Source organism: Sycon ciliatum, chromosome 4 (genome assembly GCF_964019385.1).
Source record: "Sycon ciliatum chromosome 4, ocSycCili1.1, whole genome shotgun sequence".
Classification (NCBI taxonomy): Eukaryota; Metazoa; Porifera; class Calcarea; order Leucosolenida; family Sycettidae; genus Sycon; species Sycon ciliatum.
The window spans coordinates 34,715,790-34,739,125 of NC_088646.1; the positions used below are offsets into that span (position 1 = coordinate 34,715,790).

Sequence of the window (23,336 nt, forward strand, 5' to 3'; positions counted from 1 at the left end):
TTCCGATTTTTTGTGTTTTTTTCATGCCATTCAATGAGAATGCAGTCGATAATCAGTTCTAGAGGGTTCATAAAGGCACGTTTGTCTGGGGTGAAGTCAGGTGTTCGCCCCGTACGTTGCATTTTGCGTTCCAAGACAGTTATTTTGAAAATGGAAAAATGGGTTACGGGGTGACTGTTTTCCCTGCCCCCCCCCCCCCCCCCCCCTTCTACTATTTTGACCCGGCTAGAACCCGGCACACCGTGTAATGTGCTCCACTCAGCACGGGTTGTGACGACTATTTCCATTGAATTATCCTCTCGAGTATTCCTTGGACTTCTTCGTTGTGTTTTTACAGATCGTAAGTCAGTGAAGTTCCGTGACTGGTTGGAGACTTGTGTGGAAGTAGAAGTCAAGTTTCATGGCCTGCTGTATGACGTACTGTCTATCATCATGTCGGAAGTAATTGCAGAGGTGAGCTTATTTGCCTCTCTATCCCTCTATTGTCTCTTATTAATCTGGTTGTGAAAAGTGTTTTAAATAATCTGGCCCGGGCATTTCATAATGAAATTGTTTGAGAAAAGTGTGTGTGCGTGGGGTGTGCTTCTGTGCTTCACTACTCATGTGCATTTATCATGGTGTATGTGGAGTCCAGTCTTCAGTCTTTCATAAGCACTGTGTCACTGTAGTACATGAAGTTGGGTTGTCCACGTTGCATTGGCATTGCTTGCTTGTGCTGGACAGTGCTTGGCTTGTGCGTTTTTTCCACCACAGTACATTCACATGGCCTCTGCCGTTCGTTTGGAGCGACACGTCGCCACATACCGCGCTGACAGCCAGGTCTTTGTCGATCCCAGCACGTCCATCTGGTCTGGCGTTCGATTCGTATCACCATCAGCAGTGACATCGAACGGTCTAACGTCTTCATCTAATGACAAGCCAGCCAGCGGAAAAGCTGGCAGAACGTCCTCGTCGGATTCAACAAGCAGTTCTGTTTTGACAGAGCCTAGCAGTACACCGAGAAAACTTCCCAAAGCTAAGGTAGTTTAGATAGTCACGTTTGCTAGTGCTGCTTGTGAACTTGCACGAAAAGTCTTTGGGGCTGAAGCAATAACGGCTGGTACTCCACTTTTCTACGTGCCTGCATATGGCGTGATCTTCCCAGGGGCTGTGGGTTTTTCTATCCATGCTGGTGGTGGTGATGATAATGTTGGTGGCCATTCCCCGATCACCACCACCACCACCACCATCACTACCACCACTGTTGTCTTTGTTTATTGTCTCTGCATCTTTTTTTAGACTTGGACAGTCTGTTCAGGAAAAGATGATAATCTTGCTTTTGACCATCAAGAAGAGGTCACGGATTGACCTTTTTCAGAATTGTTTTTGCCGTGCAATACAGAATGCTCTTCGAATTGCGTTTTTGACGCTCAGAGGCGATTTACACGACGGCAGTGCATCCCGCCGGGAAGTGAAGCATGTGATCCCGAGAGCTTGCTGTGCGCAGGGCGTGACTGCCAGACGCTATAGCCTCAGCAACATCCACATGTTTCACCTTCTTCTTGCAATGGAAGTGAGCTGCAGGCCTCTCCATTGAACAGCTCACAACATGCAACTGCACTCAACTTCAACTTTTTTCATTGAGTGGACTGTAGTTTTGGTTATTTCTGTCATTACTTTTAAATTCATGTCCTGGGTCCTCAGTGACTTGTGTTGTTTACTTAGTCTTTTGTTTCACGTGTCTGCCTGGTTGTGTGTGTGTGTGTGTGTGTGTGTGTGTGTGTGTGTGTGCGTGTGTGTGTGTGCGTGTGTGTGTGTGTGTGTGTGTCTGTGTGTGTGTGTGTGTGTGTGTCTGTGTGTGTCTGTGTGTGTGTGTGTGTGTGTGTGTGTGTGTGTGTGTGTCTGTGTGTGTGTGTGTGTGTGTGTGTGTGTCACTGTGTGTATATGTGTGCTTCAGGTCACGCTTTTGCACCAGCAGGTACTTGGTTTGTCACGACTCCATGCCCTGGTCAAGGAGGTCACCGTCGATGACGTGCGTGAGGCCATGCGCAGGCGGCAACTGGCCAAAATGACCGCGGCAGCACCAGTTCACCGGCGGTCCTGACATGCTCTGGCCGCTGCTGCCGATAATGATGGGCATGGTGCTGGTGGACAGTATCGTCGTTCTCGCCACGGTCATATTGTATCACGCTCGTGCATGTAAGTACATGTACTTAGTAAAGGTGTGATGTACAATCAACTTTGCGTACAACGACACTCGGCGGGGCATCAGAAAAGCGTCCTTATTCGCAAAGTGTCCTTATACCCGAAGTCTTATTATGTGTAGGACTCAGTATAGAGTCCATGCACTATCCAGCACCCTATATAGAGTCCATTGGTCCAAAATCCACTATACAGAGTTCAGGAGTCCACTCAGTTTTGATCAGCTTCATCCTGCCGCGCAATCCCCTATAAGGAGTACACTTTTTCTACAAGTCCCCTATTCACGGTCCAGGAGTCCAGGTTATCCAGTCACGCCGTCCTGTGTCTTGTGCCCGAAAGAGAACAAACAACTTTTCAGTTTTGCGTGCCTCGTGGCAGCGCATTCCTTTCTTCACTTCAGCCATGGCTGCCAGTTCTGCTGTGCAGTTGCTGACAGTAATCTGTCTCGAGGTAACCAAGGAGGATAAGGAGACGTTCAAAATCAAATCTGGAAAGCGTCTTGTGGTTCTCTGAAGACGTTTCATCAGTGCGCGGGATGAAATCAGAAATTGCAGAACGAGAAAAGTTCAGCACAGTTCAAATCTGACGAATCAGGTACACTGACACTCTCTTTCGTTCGACGCCACAAGGATCCCCCGTTTGGCTGGCCATTGCTGCCAGTAAGGCGTTTGAACGGTTTCATCAGAGCGAGGGATGAAAGCAGAAAGCGGAGAACGAGAAAAGTTCAGCACAGTTCCAATCTGACGAGTCCAACATATGTATCACAGTTAGATGGGACTTTGCTCTGGGCATGGACATACTGTCGTATTCGCGAATTGTCGTTTTATCCGCAGTCGTGATAAGCGAGGCAGACTGTAGTGGTGACTAATGTGTACGGGGCGGTGGATTGCTGAACGCTGGTAGTCTAATTTACCTTGTTCGCATGGGCAGAGAGTGTGAAGCGTCTTGCTTAGCCAGCTTACTGCCTTGCTTGCGTTTCCCCCGGCTAAACCACTGAACTTGTAGGAGATCCTACAAATGAGATTGGTGGCATTTGATCCCTTTCCTTACCGGTTACTAGTAGCCGGAAGTCTTACTGTATGGCCTCTTGTCCCAACTGGCATGTTTAGAGGAGCCAGTGGAATCTGTATGACAAACCGTTGTGTTTGACTTTCACCTCCTCGTGGTTCATGCGTGGGGGGGGGGGGGGTATTCATTTTTCAGGTTCATCAACGTCCACCAGAATGATGGCTATGGGCACTACTACTTACTGTATTTTGCAGCAGTCTTTTTAGAGTGATATTAGAGAGGTTCCGCACTACGTAAAGTTGAGCAACTTTACGTTAGTGGGCGGGAAAAACCCGTGAATTCGCGAGTTTGCACTCCACTTACGGAAAGTTGTCTACGGAGAGTACGTTGATAGGGCTCTGATAACGTAGCTGGTCCGTAAGTGGATTGGGGTACAAATTTATGACACTCTCCCCATGTCGATCTGGTCGTACACTGCCGCGTTTGGAGTTGCCAAGGGCAGCTACGTGATTTGAAAACTCCGTATGGCGGAACCCAGATGCGCATGCAGTTTACGTAAGACTTTCCGTAGATCGACTACGTTTTTTACTAACGTAATTATGTTATGCGGAACCTCTCTACTGTCGAAATCTGCTGTTGGTGGGAATCACGCAAGTACTGTCGTGGACATGGAAATCCGATCGGAGGTCAAGCGGCCCAGGGCGGTGGACATTCAGCCGTGAGTATGCATACTTCAAGTACAATCAACACGTGCACTGCATGTAATGTTCTGTACGCGTTGAGGGAGCCAGCCCCGCGTCATTCGACCGGATCCCCGTGACAGTACTTGTTCAGATATGGTTGCAGGTCTGGCTGGGCTCTAGAAAGAGAGAAAAAACAAGTGTGTTAAAGTGATGACGGAGTGTTTTACGGAAGAGATTGTAACAGGCCATGTTCAGCACAGGTAAGGTATGATGTGCAGCGCATTAGTAGCTGTGCACCAATTGTGCTTGGCCAGTTATTTTCTAGCATTGTCTACCACTAGTGAATGTATTATGCGCTGCTACTGTCCTGCCTGGCCTCACACCGAAGGCTGTGTACGCACATTGAGCATGTTGAGTGTGATCGGCTTGCTGCACACTCTGATTGCTACTGCTACTAGTACAGTGTATATTTTTCATCATTTACGTTGATCCTTATCCTACGATCGTGTTACTTCATAGTTCCGGGCATCTCCAAAACTAGCGATTTAAGGTACCAGTCACAGTGTCACTGTGCTGTGGAATCCAGACTGAGACTGCTGCAGACTTCCAGCCCTTGGCGTAGCACATCCCTTGGTTTGCGGCCATAGCAAGCGGCTGTAGCACCGGGATTTCAGGTGATCCGGCCAAATGAGATTCTTGAACGGAAAGTGAACTTTATTTCAATCAGAGACCGCCTGGTTTCAACCTTGGATCTGCATGTACCGGTGTGCACAAATTGGGTGGGTCAGCCCTTTTTGAAATAAAACGGCCGAGCATACCAGTGCATGCACGGCGCCAGCAGAAACCTTGTTCTACGCTGGCAATGCACCTTTCAATTGAGCACGACTGGGTCTATAGCTCAGTTGTGATGGTGACTGGATGTATGTTCGGGCGGTCTGATTATGTGTTGTAACCAAAGGCATAGAATTTAAAAATTTCACGGTTCGCGTGAGACTCGGCTGGAAACCCAGTTTTCCGCATCCGTCTTGGGAACGCCACCACGCTCTAGGATCAAAGGCGCAGATGCAGCGCCTAAACGGTGGGAGGTGAGTAGATCAGACCCACCACCAAGTGGTCAAAGACCGAAATCCCATTAGCTGCATCCATACATAGTATGAAATCCTGGTCCACACTCTCAAGTCTGCACTGATCTGTCATGCGGTGTTATTATCAAGAGGTGTTACCTTGGTTACTGCGTATGCACTGGACTCTGGACTCTTGATTATAATAATTATGCATGTACATGTACTGCTTTTTTTGTAGCTGTCGGGTTGAACGTTCTTCTTTCCATCATGATCCGTAGATCTGACAGTACCATTGCTACATGATTGTACTACTAGTACTTACTGTAGATCATGCCGGAATGACGAAATGCAGTAACTGTTGTTGGACTTGGAGTGTTGGCCAGTACAGTCTGCGTGAATGCTACAGCTGACTTTGCTACTCTGCGGATGACTAGGAGCAAGAGTACTCTTGCTAGGAGTGTACAACATGATTGTAATGTAGATACATGATGTGTATCACTCAGTCAGTGCACTATAGTCGTGTTCCGATAGTTTGACAGGTACTGTTTACAAGTAACGTTAGTTACCAGGTTACGTGTGGCTACTTGCTGCTGCCTACTGCTATGCTGTGTTGGGAAGGTTCCTCTTGATCTTATCGTCGTGAACTCAGCGTCGTTCAAATGGCTATCCAGGCACTCCTTGACTATCGTAGTGTAGCGGGTATGTCATCTCTGGTAGGCATACAACCAAGAGAACTCGTAACCCCGGGGTTTTGTATTTTTGCTACAACTTAGATCACTGCGACGTTGCTTTCATTTGCGGCCTGTGGTTGAGACGAAAGCTACTGCGGCCTGTGTTGAGTGTACATAATTGCTGTGGATGTGGCAAACCGCGGTGTTGCAAAACTACACAGAACGGTACATACAGCCACCGGTAACACACACACACACACACACACACACACGCACACACGCACACACGCACACACACACACGCACACACACATACGCACACACACATACGCACACACACACACACACACACACACATAGACACGCACATGGACACACTCACACCACACACACACACACACACACACACACACACACACACACACACACACACACACACACGCACACGCACACACGCCATCACGCTTTTTCAACCGTGACATTCGTCGGTGCCGGGTGATCTTCTTCCACCAGAGTGACATAGTCAGAAGTCGTCATGCTGTCACTGCTGAGTTTAGTGGTAGGTCTACACTACAATACAGCCTACACAGGCTACATACAGGCTGGTTACATCCCAGGCCAGGCCCAGAGTTGCCGAACCCAATGACTATCTACTATCTGTAGCGAAGCCCCACATGGGCGGTGACTGACAGACGCAATCGTTGATGTGAGAAAGTGTCAGGTTCGTCATGAAGTGCTAGCTATCATGTGCCAAGTCTGCTGCAGGGGCTCGTAGTGTGTGCGGTTTAGCGCTGACTCGACTCGACTGTCGAATGTCCTACACTTCCCACATGCTCTTCCACTCCCAGTACTCCCAGTAGTGGGATTGTATTCGTTCGAATTTTCGTTCTTCTTTGTCGTGAGATCATGAGATCGCCGGCCTGCAAAATAATTTGATGGCCAATGTCACTTCATGTATTTTGAAAGAAACAATACTTGCTTCGCTTGATAATTATAGCTATTAGTGCAGTGCTCCTGGGCTGTTGAGGACCCTGGCTTAGGATGCTCTCAATGATCGAATAATGCACGCCAGTGCGCGATCTTCAGCAACAACTGGCGAGAGAGACTGGCAAGCGCTAACCAATTGCAAATGCCTAACCCGTAACTCTGCTGATTGCGGATTCTGTCCAGTGACCATCGTCTTCCCTTCTTCTTCTTCTTTGGTTCACTGCACGAAGTCCGTTGCAGTCGACAAGAGTCAACATCGGTATCTCTCGAGTGTTTATCCGCTACATTGATGAATGAATAGTTGAAGAGGAGGAAGAAGAAGGCGGGCTCGACCGCGGAGAATAGTGGTATTCTCAACAAATGCTTTATCATTGTGACGTTGTCCAGCCCTGGCCTCGCGCTATCGTCTTGGTGGGCAGAACAAGTGTTAGTGATCGACAGTCCGAGAGTGCGAGTTTCGTTTGAGTAGCGCCTCGTCTGGCGAGGACCTCCCCCTGGTTCCATTCTTTGGAGTATAACTGGTCCAGGAACACCCTGCCACCATTGGTAACAGTTGCTGTGCGTGCTGCTCTGCGGAGCAGGACGACAATGGCGGCGGTGTGGTTCAGAGCAAGCACTTCATACTCCGGCGAGAAGTACTGCGGTAAGTCTATTGTAGTCAGTCAGCCGGTCAGTCAAGTCTGCCTGGAAGCAGTTGCGTGTGTAGATAGATCCGTGTACACACAGACAGCTGTGCACTGCATAGGACATGCAGTGCACAGCAATACAGCAGTGGGTACAGTATCAGTAATTCTAACATGATCCAGTGACGGTTAGCGTGTCCCAAGCTAGCTGCCTCTGAGCCCCTCTCTCGTCTGCGTCATCAGAGTAACAATGACACTGGAGGGGATTCACACTGTGACAGTGTGGTTTAGTCGGGGACCTGCGTTAAAATTAAAATTACAAAACCTGTGTGCAGAGTCTAGTGGTCTTGGGGAGGGGGCTAAGGTCCATCACCCATTAGATATTCCCAATCAAACAATCAAATCCGTTACCATATCCCGATGATGGCGCAGAAGTGGGGCTATCAGGAAGCACCCGATACGTTTTCATTGGGAAAGTGACCAGATTCTGTAGCATGCTCGATCGGGGAACGCTGCATTACAGATTCTTCAGACCGAAAGCATTTAGTTCAGTGCCCAGCAGACTACATGTTCTGAAACGTTCGTCCGTACAACACATCCCATTTCACTTTGCTGTTGAAAGCTATTTCCACGCCATCTTTCAGAGTCCCCGCAGTGACATCACAGGCTCAAACTCCAAATAAGGAGTGCACACAATTGTGAATATCTCGCAAACACGGGCCCAGCCTCCGCAAACCATGACGATTCGATTCAGCGGCCCCACGAGAACTGGTTTTTGAAAAGTCCTCTGTAGCGCCTGCACAAGGGTTTGCCACAGCAGGGCTGGTTCACACCGAGGACATGGTTTTCGTGTAGTGGCTTGAATACCACCAACAAAAGCTGCTTGCTACTGGAAGTCAGATGGACCTAATGCCGAATACCCAGCAAACTCTCAACTCGGCTTATGACTAGACGTTTCCACTTGCTAGCCTTCGCATACAAACAAACCAGTGCCTGTATGTTGCAATGGTGGACTAGGCTTGCGATCTGCACTGCAGAGACCAGACCAAGGCAGGCCTGTCGGAACCGGTCCCGTTGGTAACTTTTTGGCAACCAACACAACACGTCTTTACTGCTGAGGAGGTCATGTGTACCTGCGCTGGCAGAGACAAACTGTATGAAAGACCGTGGTATGGTCGGACCAAACAAAAACTTCTTTTCCGCCGGTCCTGCAAGGTGGCACCATGCAGGTACCGTATACTTCATCATGTGTCCAATGTGCATCAATTACTGTTGTGCTTGTGTCTCAAATTGTGGTGGATGTTGTGTGATGGCTGCAGGCTGGAAGCTGAAATCCTTCAGCTGACACTGGCTCACGATGGCTCTGTCACCTGGACATTGTTCTTTCCTGAACGGGTGCCAATCGTTCTGTATGAGGACGAGGACAACCACCGACGGGTAAGGGATTCATGTCCTGCTGTGTGTTCCGTTCGACTTTTTCCATGTGCAGACTGTTAGGTGTATTTTGGTTGCACTCTAGACATTCCTATGCTAAAAGGTTTTCGGTAGTTTGATTGTGCGTATCCAGCGGGTACTTTTTAGTTAAGACGGTCGTGACAGGGATATGCATTATGGTGACGAATGAAGGCCCTTCATATCAATGGAGTAGCGCTTGAATATTCCACTGTGATGCAGCATTCTCATTTCCTTTCCTGCTAGCCAATGGCACAGTGTGGATCACGTTAATGTTTTGCCTGTCCTTGAAGATGTGGCCTTACCATGCAACCTTGCTTTGATTCAGAACTGAGTGGCGATGTATGCTGTTTGAATTTGTCTTGGTTTCCACTACAGTTTGCTGAGAGAAGTGTCTTTCATGTCCGTGCTGATGTTGAAAATTCCAGCAAGACCTTTGACGAGTTTCTGGCATTTCCTGGTATGGTGCAAGTTTAGGCGTTATCTTGCCAATACTTGTAGTTTTTTTAGCCCTTTTAGGAGTACTCTTTCTGTCTCTCCCTCTCCCTCTCCCTCTCCCTCTCCCTCTCCCTCTCCCTCTCCTCTCTCTCTCTCTCTCTATCTATCTATCTATCTCTATCTCTCTATGTCTATCTCTCTTCTCCTCTGTTTCATTCCTGTTTTCACGTGATTCTGACCTGTCACTGCCTGCCTGCAGCAGGTTAGCATGTTTATGAGGATGCTAGTCCTGACTGAACATGTTTGGGTATAGTAGGGAGATACGTTTCAGTGTCTAAAGAACTTGCTGGTATTCTGGGTGTGTGATTGGCTGACCAGTATGTACAGCATGGGTGAGGATACCGGACATGTCTTGTGTGTGATTTGGCTTGTCATGCTAACTCTGCCAGGTACCCCGATGAGCAAGACATCTGATTGCTTCTTGCAATGGAAGGAAACAGAGAAAGGTGTGTGGAGGTGCTATTTCAGGAATGACCATGCATTTGGAATGTCACTTTGGGTGGTGCCCATTGCACTGTTTCAAGTATGTGGAAATAGCAATCAAGGATTTTGAAATAACATTGACTGTGTTGACTCTGAAATCAATGCAGGCACTGTATGGGGTCTGAAATTCATGCTGTCAACGGATATGGAGAGCTTCCTCAAAGTTTGCCTGGTGAGTTTAACGTGATCACATACTACAAGTAGTTTTGTTGTTGCTATTTTCATTTACTTGGGGTCCCAATCGGCTATAGTTGTCTAACAGGGTGCCCGCATGATGGGCCTCACTGACAGCTCTGTAGTTAGGATAATTGTACATATAATGGCTCTGTACAATGCAGTGTGAGGTTGATCAGGTTTTTGTGGTGTATTCACTGACCAATAGTGTACACTTTGCACGCGCACACACACACACACACACACACACACACACACACACACACACACACACACACACACACACACATGCACACACACACACACGCACACACTTCTCGTTTCACTGTGAGACATCCCGGATCCTCCTTCCACTGTGCAAGTGTTGCTGTTATGTAGAATCTGACTTTCCCTCTAATGTTGTTCTTTTTTGGTGTTGATTGCAATGAGGATGTCAGTGTAAGCTAGTATGTGAGTACAGCTGTGTTGATTAGCTGCTACCTGTGCACTGTCCATTGTATCTGTGTATAGAGTGGACTGACTACCGGGCAGATTGCACACACAACCTCTACACGGGCACTTGCTGATGCACTTGGCGGGCCAGCAATGTCAGAGAAGGTGAGGCACATCAAGATTACCTGCATCCACTTTCATGTCGAACTGTATCCACTTATGACTGCTTCGGCCTTTGTTGCTGGCTGGTGGCTCAAGATTCTCAGCAGACCAAATATCGGCTTGTAGCCGCTGGTGTGCATTACATGTCTTGACAAGGCGTAGCCGTGTGAGTTTGTTACTGTAGCAGTGGGCTCGGATGTAAGTGCAGTCGGCAGTGTTTGAAGCACACGCTGCAGTGCTGGCAATGTGATCATGTTTGCTGTCTGTGTGTCTGTGTCTGTTTCTGTTGTGCCGCAAGCAGGAACGGCGCTCCCGTGGCAATGTTGGCAGACCGGCTAGTGTTGTTGAGAGTAGTATTGATGAGGAGACGTTTCACGGCATTGCCAGCGAGACTGCTCAGAATGCTGCACCGGAAGTGACACGTTTGCCGTCGCATGTAGAGAGCCCCCAGGAGGATGGTGGTACTCGCATCGAGGCTGCTGTGGATGATGGCGATGGTTCATCTGATCAGCATGCTGGTGAGAGCGATGAAGGTGAGGAACCGGAGTGCACGTACATCGATGATGTGGAGCCCAACGTCGGTGAGCACGGATCTGCCCAGCCTGCTGACACTGCTGCAGAGCAGATTCCCACAGCAGGCCAGCATGGTGGTGATTTGGCTGCAGTCACTGTGCGTGGTGCAGCAGCAGGCGATGCAATGCGTTCGCCCACCGACAGTGCGCTGCTCAATAGAGATAGTGATCTTGAACACTTGTCGTTGAATCTGACCGATGACATTCTCTCGCAATTCCCAATCACTATTGTCAATAAGACCCCTGGAAGGGAGATCGACTTATCGTCACCTACGCCAGCAGATACAACGAGCAGTACTTATGATGGCGAAGGCCCAACATCACTGCTGACACCGCCTGTTGGGTTTTTGCACTCTACGGAGAATCTCAGTGAACCCGCCGAGTATAGGCGAGGCGAGGACGACCTGGTGAGTCCTACTCCCATCTCGCCACCGGACTGGGTGGACAGTGGGCTGGGTTCACACGCTCTCTCACCATTACATCATGCTACCGTCGCCAATCAAGATGGTGACAGCGCGGCGGCGACAGAAAGCAGCATTACAGTGCAGATATCCACGCCAATGTCGAGCGACGCACACGAGGATTTACGTGCCAGCATGTACAGCCCTGGCATTGTACCTGTGCGCTCCAGAGGTTAGTCCTGGTTTGTGTCGGCGATACGGGGTGTACGCTGTGTCGCAGTCTGATCAAGGCACGGCAGTGCATGCACTCGAGAACTTGTACATGTACTTGTACTTACGTATGCTGGTAGGCGTCGCTTTGTTTGTGTTTGTGCATACATGCGTGTGTGTGTGTGTGTGTGTGTGTGTGTGTGTGTGTGTGTTTGTGCATACATGTGTGTGTACCTTCAAACATGATATACATGTACCTGTAACGTGCTGGCATCATTAGCCCTCTTTCTTAGAGTTGCCTGTATGGTCAAGATTGTACGTGTACATGTGTGAACAGAGCTAATACAAGTTGGTAGGTCATTGTTTTTGTCTCATGTGACTAAAACTAGCAGACTGGATGGTGTATGAACTCGGGAGTGGTGACCAGCTATCTGAAAACGACTGTATTGTTCTGTTGTGCGACACTCCACAGAGAATTTAGACCGCATCATTCCAGCACCAGCTATGCAAGATGCAGCTGCATCGCCGTCTCAAGATGCTAGTAGCAGCAATACAGCGGAGGCCACAGGCAGTGAGCTGCCACCGTCGGGTCTTGTCAGCTCACTAAAAGCAAGAGTAAGTTCTGCCAATGCAGGATTTCCACGTGGGTTGAAAATTAGGGATGTAGCGGATATTCGATTGCACGAAATTTATTTGACCTAGCAGTTCTTCAAGATTATTTGAATAGGAATTTTAAACTCAAAGGTTCGTAATAATGCTAGACCTGGTGGGTTTCAGATGGTTAAAATTCTTTGTTTTAGCGCTGCTGTGAGGGTATTCTCGCGTGTGGTTTTACCAAACAGCATTCTAAGAACAGTTTGAGTGGACAATTTATCAGGATGTCCTTCTGTTTGGTACTTTGTTTGGTTTTGTTCAGTTTGACGTCAGCTCTCGTGGTGTTGTCCAAACAAAGGAGCAGATAGAAAGAGCTAGGTTGGCTGCAAGTGCCATGCCCGCCGCGGAGGAGGCACCTGTTGAGAGTGGTAACGACACCATTGAAGTAAGGAACTACTTTTTGTGAAGTTTCTTTTGTTGTCATCTATTCACTGTGTGTATATGGCTGTACTAATAAGACAAGTCGAATCCTTGTTGGTACGAACGAATTCCATCGGTCCCTTATTGTTTGTCCTGAAAAGGTTTGACTGTACGGTAAATCTGCCTGCTGTGCAACGAGAATGCACCTTAAATTAACAATGTTGTGTGATATCTACGTGTTACTGGTGCTGTCAACTTGTGTATGTACTTTCAGAGTGATGACACAGCTACTACGACCTATCCTGTTTCGGCAGTTAAACCCGAGCAACCCGTTGTGACTGATGGCAACCAGTAAGGCTCTTTTCCTGCTCCTGTTCCTCCTCCTGTTCCTCCTCCACATCCATCCCTCCTACCCTCCTTTGCATTCAGGCTGTTGTAATGGATGTTTTTTTGTTCTTGTTGTGAGTCAATCCGAGTAAGGCTCATTTCCTCTGGTAGACACACTTAGTCTTATCATGTCGATGCATTGTTAAAAAGGTAGCACCCGTGTTGTTGAGTATTAACGTTGGCATTGTTTGCAGGTTGACACCTGGTGGTTGTAATTGTTTGAGCTGATTGACGTTGTGTGTGTGTGGGGGGGGGGGGGGGTAGGCTATTATACACACAGACATGCAGTCATGTGCTGCTCTCGTACTGGCATAAGTCGCTATGTTATGCTGAACATTACGACACTGAGGGTGTGTGCCTGGGTTTTCTTTCTTTCTTTTTTAACGCTTTGCTGTGTGGTGTGGACTGTTTTGTGCGCGCAGGGTGTCATCAGAAATGCTTCCTGGTTCTGTTCGCTATTCAGGGTGAGGCTTCTTTGTGTGCTGTTCTCACAGCAAATTGTATTGTGCCATTTGCTGTTCGTTGGGAAGCAACCTGCATGTGACTGCATGGTCAAGGCTGTCAACTTATTCTGTTGCTGTTGCTATGTGCAGGTACCTAGTGCTGAAGAATGTCATTTTCCACAAGCACGGACGGCTGACTTCTGGGTCGCGTCGTAAATGGAAGAGCTGCTGGGGTGAGCGATGTGCATGCATTGCTGTCACTTAGCGTTGCGTCATGATTGTGCAGTGCTGCCACTCGTGTTCACTTTACTGGCTTACGCTGGAGTGTGTGATGACATTGCTTTCAGACTTAGATTCACTGCATGCCAAGCGTGTGGCATAGTGATGCATGCAGCCAGGACTGGCAGTACTCACATTATTTGATTATGGCTTGTACATGTGTGTGTGTGTGTGTGTGTGCGTGTTGCCCGTTGCATAAGGTACCTTGTGTTGGTGTGTATGTACAGTTGTGTTTGTGTTGTGTCTGCTACTGCTACTGCTCAGGTGTGTTGCATGGCACAACTCTCACACTGTATCAGAGCAGTGGTGAGGATGCCGAGGCTGACGAGAGCGCTCCCGTTGTCCTGACAACTGGTAGGGGATTGTAGTAATGTGCCATGTGAGGGTTTTTTCTTTTGGGAGTGTTTTACGTAATTCTACATTTAAATATGCATCATGTCACTGCTGGTTTATCACTAATCTTCATGTTTCTTCCCAGAGGTCCTTCTGTACTTGCACTAGATAGACCTCATCTCATTCATCAGTCGGCGCTAACTGTTGGTATGTCAGAATTTCCCGAATATGGGCTTCCACACAACTGGCAGTTGAACACGCAGGGCCTATTCAGGTTTCCGTTTTCCGTGCACATACAGTGAACCAAGCCATTCTCATGTGTTTGACATGTTGGCTTGTTGGTCTAGGGGTATGATTCTCGCTTCGGATGCGAGAGGTCCCGGGTTCAAATCCCGGACAAGCCCAATTTTTTTTCCTAAATCCTTCTGTTGTCTGTAGAGGAATTTGCACTGAGTTCGAAAATTATGATCTTGGTAACGCTGGCACTGAAATCGTGGCGGAGAACTGCTTTTGTACTTGGGTTCAGGTCTTTTATAAATGTACATGTAGGTCAAGATCTGTGTGGCACAGTACCTAAAACTACTATTATTATTATTAGAGAGGTTCCGCACTACGTAAAGTTGAGCAACTTTACGTTAGTGGGCGGGAAAAACCCGTGAATTCGCGAGTTTGCACTCCACTTACGGAAAGTTGTCTACGGAGAGTACGTAGATAGGGCTCTGATAACGTAGCTGGTCCGTAAGTGGATTGGGGTACAAATTTATGACTCTCTCCCCATGTCGATCTGGTCGTACACTACCGCGTTCGGAGTTGCCAAGGGCAGCTACGTGATTTGAAAACTCCGTATGGCGGAACCCAGATGCGCATGCAGTTTACGTAACACTTTCCGTAGATCGACTACGTTTTTTACTCACGTAATTACGTTATGCGGAACCTCTCTATTATCGCCGCAAGACAAATAAATGTCTTGACTTGTTTTATTCAAAGCCCCACATTTAAGTGAATAATAGCAAGAAGGTGCAAGAGAAGAGCTAGAGAGAAAAGGGAAACCAAGGAGGAGTCCAGGTAGAAAAGGAAAAGTCACTTGAAAGATTAGAACATTGAAAGGATCAGTCACGCAATACGGTTAATTCCCCTCGTGGATAGGATAATTATTCATCCCTACGCAAGAAGTAGGTCGTTATTATTAACAAGGAAAAAATAATATTTTACCAAGCATACCTGCAAACGACGCAGAACACACTATTATTGATGCAGCCAGCCTACAAATCATGCAAGCGGCATTGATCGAGAAATGATGAACGTGCTCGGCGATGCAAATAGGAAGCCCTGCATCCTCAAAAAACACGTTACAAACCATTTTAATAGCAAATGTAGGCTGTTGTTTGGGCACAAGTTACATAATGATGGTACATACACAATACACGTGGTACAGCGCAGTACAATGTATTTACATGAGGCGAGTGATAGTATTTATGGCAATAGCGGCAAGTGGTGATGATTGCAACTTACTTTCTTGGTTTGTTCGTATAGTTTTTTTTAAACTTAATACCACAGAGCCATCAGATGCTGCACAGCGGGGGTGGTGGCATATTGGATGGAAGCGGGGGCGGGGCAGAAGTAACTCCTCCGACCAAGGGTCTCGGATTCATCGTTACTCATGTGCGCCGTTGAGAAGGAGAAATGAACATGTGCGTCCAATAGGAAAGCACCTTTGAAAACGATAATGGAGAGAATTGGAGATTGAGATAGGACATAACAATAGCAAAGTAGAGCACCGTGGAAATAGGAAGATGGAGAGAACTGATAATTGCATACGGTACGATGACTGGGAGAGACAAGGTCTAAGGCTGAGTGAAGGGGATCAGAGAGGGGTAGAAGGGGGCTGGAGTGCGGTCAGCATATTATGCTGGTGTGTTGGCTGGGATGGAAAGATCATAACCTGTCTGTGGCCCACGCCCACTGTGGTCGTTGACATTCTTCTTGAAGGTGTGCTTACCTCTGCGAGAAGGGGTAGACTGCAGAAGGGTAGGTGGGAGCTGATTCCACGTTGCGATGAGAGAATGGGGAAATGAGCGCAGTGTGTTGTTTCGTGACTGAGGAGGAAGGACACTGGCAAGTTGTGACAGATGATGTGCTACAGATCTGGTTGTTTCATGAGTAGACATGCAGCATTGCAGTGCGGCTGCTGATGGTGGCAGAATGGCTTTCAGCATTTCCGGACCATCCACACAGTGTAGCTTGTACAGGAAACAGAGTCCTGCTACGGTGCGTCGAATGTCGAGGCTCGGGAGATAGTGAGTTGTTAGTGACATGATCTGCTGAAGGGATCCCCGACACTCGGAAAACGTAGTTTGTGCCAATGCCAGACATCAAGAGAGTTGCCTAAGTGGCTTGAGGTCACACAGGCAATGGTGATCCGTGAGGCGGTATGCATTTTCTTTCAGAAGAGGTAAGAAGTGCTGCACTTTGGTCAGTGGTACCCCTGCTGCAAGGAAGGATCTGACGACCTTCATGTAATGAACTTGCTGTGCCTGCGACAGGGTTTCACCACTCAAATGCTTCTCAGCATTATAGGACTTCAGGTTCTTAGCAATAAATTATCTCAAGGTGAATCTGTGCTACTTAGCCAGCGTTGTGTGTAGTCAACACACTGTACTAGACATGGCAACTTCTTGGCTATGTCCATCTCCCTCGCCTTTTTCTTGAGCAAGTCTGCTTTTACCATTGCATCCTTCGCAGTTTTAATGTGGCTTGCTACAATGCGTCTCTTCAGGCCAACTTCCTTGTCGTGACTCGCGACATGATTGCGAGTCCCGAACCAACTGACATGAAAGACAATAATTACCAACGTTTCTTCATCTGGAAAGTTTTTGTTTCTTCTCAACAGGATCCAAATCACGACAGCAGTTACAGAACAAGGCACCATGGGCGACCGAAGAGTGCTCAGACGAAAACTCTTTCACTCTTCAGGGACTAATTTAACCGGTATCGCATCGCAATTTGCGACGCAAAACACAGTGTCTGCGATTCGAAGTTCGTAGTGAGTCGCGGTAAACTGCGACACAACATACAGCTAAGTATGGCCCTGGACATAGACTTGTAGTGCACGCGTAGCGCATGCACATGTGTAGCTTTACAGTGTGTGTGGCTGGTTTGACGCCACGAGATGGCGCGCCATGCACTGTGACTAGATTAGACTGTGTGTGTGTGGTTGTCCAGCCTGCACCCTGCACTGCAGGTAGATTTTACACCATACGCACGCGCGGGCCGCGGGACCATGGCCATATGTCGCACTATCTCCGCACGCGCACCGCAGCACGTGCACTTGGAAACTAACTAACTAATACTTACTTGAAGTGCAGCCCAGGAAGCACGAGGCGAGTGTCGACAAGTACTTCACCTGCTTTTGAGATTTAGACCGCGTTGCTTCCCTAGCAGTAGGCGTCTCGACCGTTCAGAACTTATCTTTGTAAAATTCTGCTAGCCTTATTGATGAAGCCTCTTCACTGCCGGCATGTCTGTGAAGCAAGGTACTGTGGACAAGTGGATTGCTGAATTTGATCCCAAAAAAGAATGGATTCGCGCAGAGTCGAGTGGTGGAGCTGTGACCAAGATATTTTGCAAGATGTGCAGGGAGAAGGCGTCCTCGCTTCGTGGTTTGAGGCAGCATGGCGTTTGTTGACGGTATAAGTGGAAGTGCACTGAAGACTGCATTGTCGACGGAAAAAAACTGCTATGCAAAATTGTTGCGTTGCTATGCAAACATCGAGGTGTGTAGCAATTATTGCTATGCAATTTTTTTGAAGTAAATTAGTCCCTGCTCTTTGTGATGGTGACACGTTCTTGGGGCCGGAAGAATTGGCACCTCTGCGCTTCTGCAACGAATGTATGTGCGCTGGTGCATCCTGTCAGGCATGCTAAGCATGTGTGATATCATCAGGCCCTCGCTCGGCGTAATACAAAAGTCATCCTCCCGCTCGACTCAATCGCTTCTGGACACTCGTTCTTGTTGGAGGGGTCTTTTAAGTTTTAACTCCATGAGTGGACCATGGCCAACAAAATTAGAAATAAAAAGTGAAGAGACTCGAGTCAAAAGAGTCACAAGACTCACAACCACCACGAGGTCAGGAGGGGGGGGGGGGGGGGGGGGTGGCATTGCTCAAGTTTTCCCGATTACCGTATATTCTCTATTATAAGCGCTGTGCTTATATTTACACCCCTCTATCCCGTGCTTACATTGGAGACCGTGCTTATATTTTTTCAACCAATACATCCGTACAGAGCAAGAAGAAATACATGCTAGATATCGTGCGTGCAGCATTGATTCCACTAAGACCCTGCTAATAATAGAGACTGTGCTTATAATGTTTTGAAAGGTGCTCACAGTGTGCTAGTATTAGAGACTGTGCTAGTAATGGAGACCTGTGCTTATAATAGAGAATATACGGTATTACACCAAAATTGCCAATTAAATTTAAGTATTCCCTTTTGAAAAATGACGCCGATAATTCCCAAATTATGCCGGCACATTCCGCGGAAGCCTAATTGATATCGCCAAGAGTCCAAAAACAAGAGTATGCAACTGTGATCTCTTTTCTGTAGGCCAAATGTGTGGCGCGCTGCCTTCATTACATCATTTCGCTGCAGCCTGCGCACTGCGGAAAATCAAACACCGCACTTTCCCTCTGGTTTGAAATGAACTTTCGTACGGAACTGGGGTCATGCGCCAACATTTTTAGAGATCGCGTAGGTACTGGAGCGAATCGAGCAAAAACGGATGTGCTTGTACGAGAAATTATGGGTTTGAGTGCATGCTTTCAGAGCGTGATGGAGGCAAGTTACGAACCCCTAACCACAGTAACATACTCTTGTGTATGCACTCTTGATATCGCTTTGTTCTCTTTGTTTTCAATGTTGGAAAAAGGAGAAAGAAAAATATTGGGCTTATCCGGGATTTGAACCCGGGACCTCTCGCATCCGAAGCGAGAATCATACCCCTAGACCAACAAGCCATGGGTGAATCCAGGGGAAGAACAGGGTTGAAGATCATTGCGAGCGTGGAGGAATGGTGAATTTCTTTTGTGTGTCATTCATTCCCTGTGTCTGTTCAGATGTGTGCAATGGTATTGCACAGCTGGTTCATGAGTATGTATACCGTGACTATGTGACCAGTTTGAGCAGCAGCGAAGGCCACACTCACTACATGCAGGTATGACGCATAGTATCTCGTTAGATTTAGCCCTTTGTTATAAGGTTTGTTCATGGATGCAGTGAATGGGATTTTCGGTCTTTGACCACTTGCTGGTGAGCTCATCTACTCACCTCCCACCGCTTTAGGAGCTGTATCTGCGCCTTGATCCTTGAAGGGTGGTGGCGTTCCTACGGATGCGGAAAGCCCGGCTTCCAGCCGAGTCTCACGCGAACCGTGAAATTAATTATAAGGCTTTTACAGCACACGTAGTAGCAAGGGTTGTGAGCGGCGGAGTGCTTCAGTCGCTGTCATCGCCTTCATCTCCCGACCGCAGACTAGCTTGGCTTTCAGCTACCCGCCTGTGCCTTTCTGTATCTTTCTGTAAGCATCGTCCACCACTGTGTGTGTGTGTGTGTGTGTGTGTGTGTGTATGTGTGTGTGTGTGTGTGTGTGTGTGTGTGTGTGTGTGTGTGTGTGTGTGTGTGTGTTGTGCATGTGTTGGGCATGTGTTTGTTTGATGTTTGTTTGATATTTGTTTGATGTTTGTTTGATGTTTGTTTGATGTTTGTTTGCATACTAGGCCAGTAGTCAGACTGATGCCAGTGCATGGGTCGGTTCCATACACCTAGGTAAGAAAGTGGTGTGTGTGTGTGTGCGTGTGCGTGTGTGTGACTGTGTGTGTGTGTGTGTGTGTGTGTGTGTGTGTGTGTGTGTGTGTGTGCGTGTGTGTGTGACTGCGCGCGTGTGTGTGTGTGTGTGTGTGTGTGTGTGTGTGTGTGTGTGTGTGTGTGTGTTTGTGTTTTAATCGCATCTAGGCTGTTATTAATTCGCTCTAGTGCTTGCATGTAGTTCTGCAAAGCGAGGTTGTGGCTGACTAGTTAGCAGCAGAATGATAGTAACTTCCTTACTGTTCATGTTGACAACTCCTTCTGGTAATAGCCAGAAATACTTTCAAGTACAACGAAATTCAAGCTTTTTACAACAAGGATTTGCATTTTGGATTTCACGAACCGGTAGTGTGCCCATTGGCTAAGCTGTGATATTCAACCATATTTGAAATAATCCTTTGCCTTTTCTGTGACATGTGTTTCTTGACTATGCTGCCTGATCAGCTGCTGCACTTGCAGCAACATCTGCCTCGACAAAAGCTGATGCTATTCAGGATTTCCAGGTACTGTGAAGAACACACACAGTCCTGATGTACAATATGTTAGTTTGTTTGTTGCACGGATTGCCGGAACAATGCAATCGCACTGCATTCTCAGACTAGTGAATGGCTAGCGTTCTGCTAATTCTGCATCCCTGCAATGCACGTGTACTTGAGTTACACGATTCCTGATGTTTATGACCATGCAGAGAGTGTACATGCTGCACCAATCGGATTCTGTCTGCATAGTATATACCCATTGTATTGCAGTCCGACAATACTGTCTTTGTTCATGTTTAGTGGTATGGATAGGTGAACAACCCAATCCACTTGTTCATGTCGTTTGGTTTTCTTTTGTGCGCGTGCCACTTGCTTGCAGAGTCGCTGCACTCAGATCCAGGAGGAAATTGACACGGTGAGTTGAGCCCCTGAGTGTATCCTGTGTAGCTGCCACAGCCAGTGTCCCAACATACAAGTCCGCCAGTATCTCAGCATTGGTATCGACGAGTGCCCCAGCATTCATATCAGCCAGTGTCCCAGCATACGTATCAGCCAGTGTCCAAGCGTACATATCAGATGTAGCAGTGCTGCGTAGTGCACGCCCTGTTCTCGCATACACACACAGTAAGGTAGACAGGAACTTCAACCATCGGATGTGTTCATTGTCCTAGACCAGTAATGTAGCAGCAGCAGCAGGTGCCTGATTGTCCTAAGCGCGGTATTGTTCTTCCTGTTCTCTCACACTGCAGCAAAGTCAAATGAAGCAGATGGCTGTGCTGCAGCAGAAAACCGCCACCGGCAAAGTCAAGTCGAAGATTTCTGAACAGGTACATGTCTGTGTTCTGTGCATCCTCCGTGGCGTGCATGCGGATTTGTAAATCAGCATGTTTCCGCGGTGGGTTGAATTCCGCTGATTTCCATGTGCATTGCATTGCATGCAGGCAGGGTGAAATGTGGTAGTAGGACAAAGATTACCAGTCAATCCTCGGTAGTATAGTGGTAAGTATCTCCGCCTGTCACGCGGAAGACCCGGGTTCGATTCCCGGCCGGGGAGGACATTTCTTTTTTTTAATTCCTCAAATCATCTCAAGGTGACCTGGGTCGATTCCCGGGAAGGAAGGACATTCGTTTTCGTTCCTCAAATCATAACTGGCTAAAGGTGTGTTCAGATTAACCAATGGCAAGGGTCCATAGCCCCCCTCCTCCAACAAGAGCGTGCAACTAGCATTCACTCAGCACTCGGCGAAATTCCTACATTACTTCTACGTTCCTACGACGCAGGACTTTGCCGATCGGGCTTCTAGACTGGGACTGACCAGGAATTGCACACTCAGCCAGCAGCTAACACAACCACTCACTCAACATGACCAACTTGTATTTGGCTAGAAGCTGTAGAGTGGTTTGGTTGGTTGTGTTTGTGTGCATAGATCAGTTCCTGGAGTGAAGAACTGGAGGCGTTCAACATGGATCTTTTCAAGTATGTAGTCGTAGCTGATGTTTGTTTGACAAGCTTTGTGTTTGCAAGAAGTTCTCATTTTGGTCAAATGTGGGTGCTGTGCATTCCACCATCTATGAAACCGCTGGATATGTACAGCCGTGTTTTCTAGGTAAATTGGGTGGGTTCACTTGGCCTGAGTCTGGTGAATAGTTGTATGTTGTGTGTGTGCGTTTGTGTGTGTGTGTGTGTGTGTGTGTGTGTGTGTGTGTGTTTGCTGTAGGTGGAAGTGCTATATTGCAGCACTGAAAGGCTCGGAGTTGCCCAACCCGCAGGTACGTGGCTATCCATGGATTGTGTGTGCGTGTACATGTGCATATGAGGGTGGTGGGTCCCTCTGGTATGGCGGAGTCTGTAATAACATGATGTGTGAGCAATCAGGTTTATTGAAACTTGCAACTTCTCCATACGTTGCACTTCGCCATGCAACAGCTGACTTGTGTAGTTGACTTTGTTTGCTCTCCTTTCGCTATTGGTACTGTAGAACCTGCTAGCATGTGCAACGAAGGCCACCAAGTCATCCTTGCGTGGACAAGTTGCAACCTTCTCTGTGTCGGCCCTACATTGCCTGGTGAGAGCTTTTAAAACACGGGGATGTGATCTGCCTCTCAGATCGGCATGCAAGCAATGCCCCCGGTGTCCTACTCCGTTATGCCCTTCACTTGGAGTATCCGTAATGTTTGGAATTTCTATTGCGTTTATATGGTGTGCTTACTTGTTCTAGAACACGGAGGCTCCACTGCAGCCAATTCATATTACTATCAGTCATCACCACTACACAAAGGTCGTTGACGCTGCAAATTGTATTCAAAACTCTGCACTCTGTAGTGGTGGTGACTGATCAGAATTGCTTACTTGTTCTTTACAGCAAGTAGAAGAGAATGGGTTTGTTCCCACACTGGAGCTCGCACTATTCAGGTAGAAGATGATGAATAATTTGTTGTGACTCGGAGCGCTGCCCGCAGGCATTGAGCTCTCTTTTGGACAGCCTGGAACCTTTCCGGTTTACTTATTCTTCGTGTTCTCTGTTGTTGTGAAAGCCGTCCCGTCCGCCTAGCAATACCAGGTCAGGACTTTGCAAGAGGCTGTGCTCCCAAGCGTAGGCTTCCTAGTACGTTGTTGAGTGCTTATGCCGGTTTTCTTGGCTTTTTGTCTGTTTCAGGTGATTGCACGGCGAGCTGCCAAGACAAGCAATCAACGTCCAGCGTCACTCAAGCATGCAAAAGTACGTAGACATGTGGTGCATTGCTGTCACAGAGTGGTTGTGGGACCTATGGGCAGGTCTGTTGAGCTGTGGCGCGACATCAAGAGATGATTTTGACCCACATTGTGACCATATTCATCTAAACACCATGCAGCCGTAGCATATGCTGTAAAGTGATACATTTTTGCGGCGTTTATTGTTTGTGAATTGAGAGTTTAGACCGTTTTGCAAAGATTAAT

At 47.7% G+C, this 23,336-nt stretch overlaps 1 protein-coding gene and 3 non-coding genes across 5 annotated transcripts in view; 3 read left to right on the plus strand and 1 right to left on the minus strand.

Moving 5' to 3' along the window:
* The first annotated feature begins 2,043 nt into the window (after positions 1-2,043).
* Positions 2,044-23,336, plus strand: part of LOC135815854 (protein still life, isoform SIF type 1-like) — a 46,214-nt gene continuing 24,921 nt past the window's right edge. The window contains exons 1-22 of one of the 2 annotated variants that reach the window (XM_065329198.1): positions 2,044-2,178; positions 8,537-8,654; positions 9,048-9,129; positions 9,557-9,613; positions 9,758-9,822; positions 10,335-10,421; positions 10,720-11,623; positions 12,074-12,216; positions 12,518-12,640; positions 12,890-12,966; positions 13,425-13,466; positions 13,596-13,678; positions 13,989-14,078; positions 19,172-19,269; positions 19,832-19,880; positions 20,364-20,422; positions 20,778-20,813; positions 21,148-21,225; positions 21,826-21,875; positions 22,117-22,168; positions 22,378-22,464; positions 23,056-23,118. In XM_065329198.1, the coding sequence (XP_065185270.1) occupies positions 2,177-2,178; positions 8,537-8,654; positions 9,048-9,129; positions 9,557-9,613; positions 9,758-9,822; positions 10,335-10,421; positions 10,720-11,623; positions 12,074-12,216; positions 12,518-12,640; positions 12,890-12,966; positions 13,425-13,466; positions 13,596-13,678; positions 13,989-14,078; positions 19,172-19,269; positions 19,832-19,880; positions 20,364-20,422; positions 20,778-20,813; positions 21,148-21,225; positions 21,826-21,875; positions 22,117-22,168; positions 22,378-22,464; positions 23,056-23,118 (2,445 nt within the window). In that variant the 5' untranslated portion in view covers positions 2,044-2,176. Of the gene's footprint in view, positions 2,179-6,348; positions 7,238-8,536; positions 8,655-9,047; positions 9,130-9,556; positions 9,614-9,757; positions 9,823-10,334; positions 10,422-10,719; positions 11,624-12,073; positions 12,217-12,517; positions 12,641-12,889; positions 12,967-13,424; positions 13,467-13,595; positions 13,679-13,988; positions 14,079-19,171; positions 19,270-19,831; positions 19,881-20,363; positions 20,423-20,777; positions 20,814-21,147; positions 21,226-21,825; positions 21,876-22,116; positions 22,169-22,377; positions 22,465-23,055; positions 23,119-23,336 lie in introns of those variants that run through there. The other variant, XM_065329199.1, reaches the window with a different exon arrangement.
* Trnap-cgg (transfer RNA proline (anticodon CGG)) lies at positions 14,390-14,461 on the plus strand. The gene has a single exon. It is a non-coding gene; the product is annotated as a tRNA-Pro (tRNA).
* Trnap-cgg (transfer RNA proline (anticodon CGG)) lies at positions 19,001-19,072 on the minus strand. Its single transcript has one exon. It is a non-coding gene; the product is annotated as a tRNA-Pro (tRNA).
* Trnad-guc (transfer RNA aspartic acid (anticodon GUC)) lies at positions 21,381-21,452 on the plus strand. Its single transcript has one exon. It is a non-coding gene; the product is annotated as a tRNA-Asp (tRNA).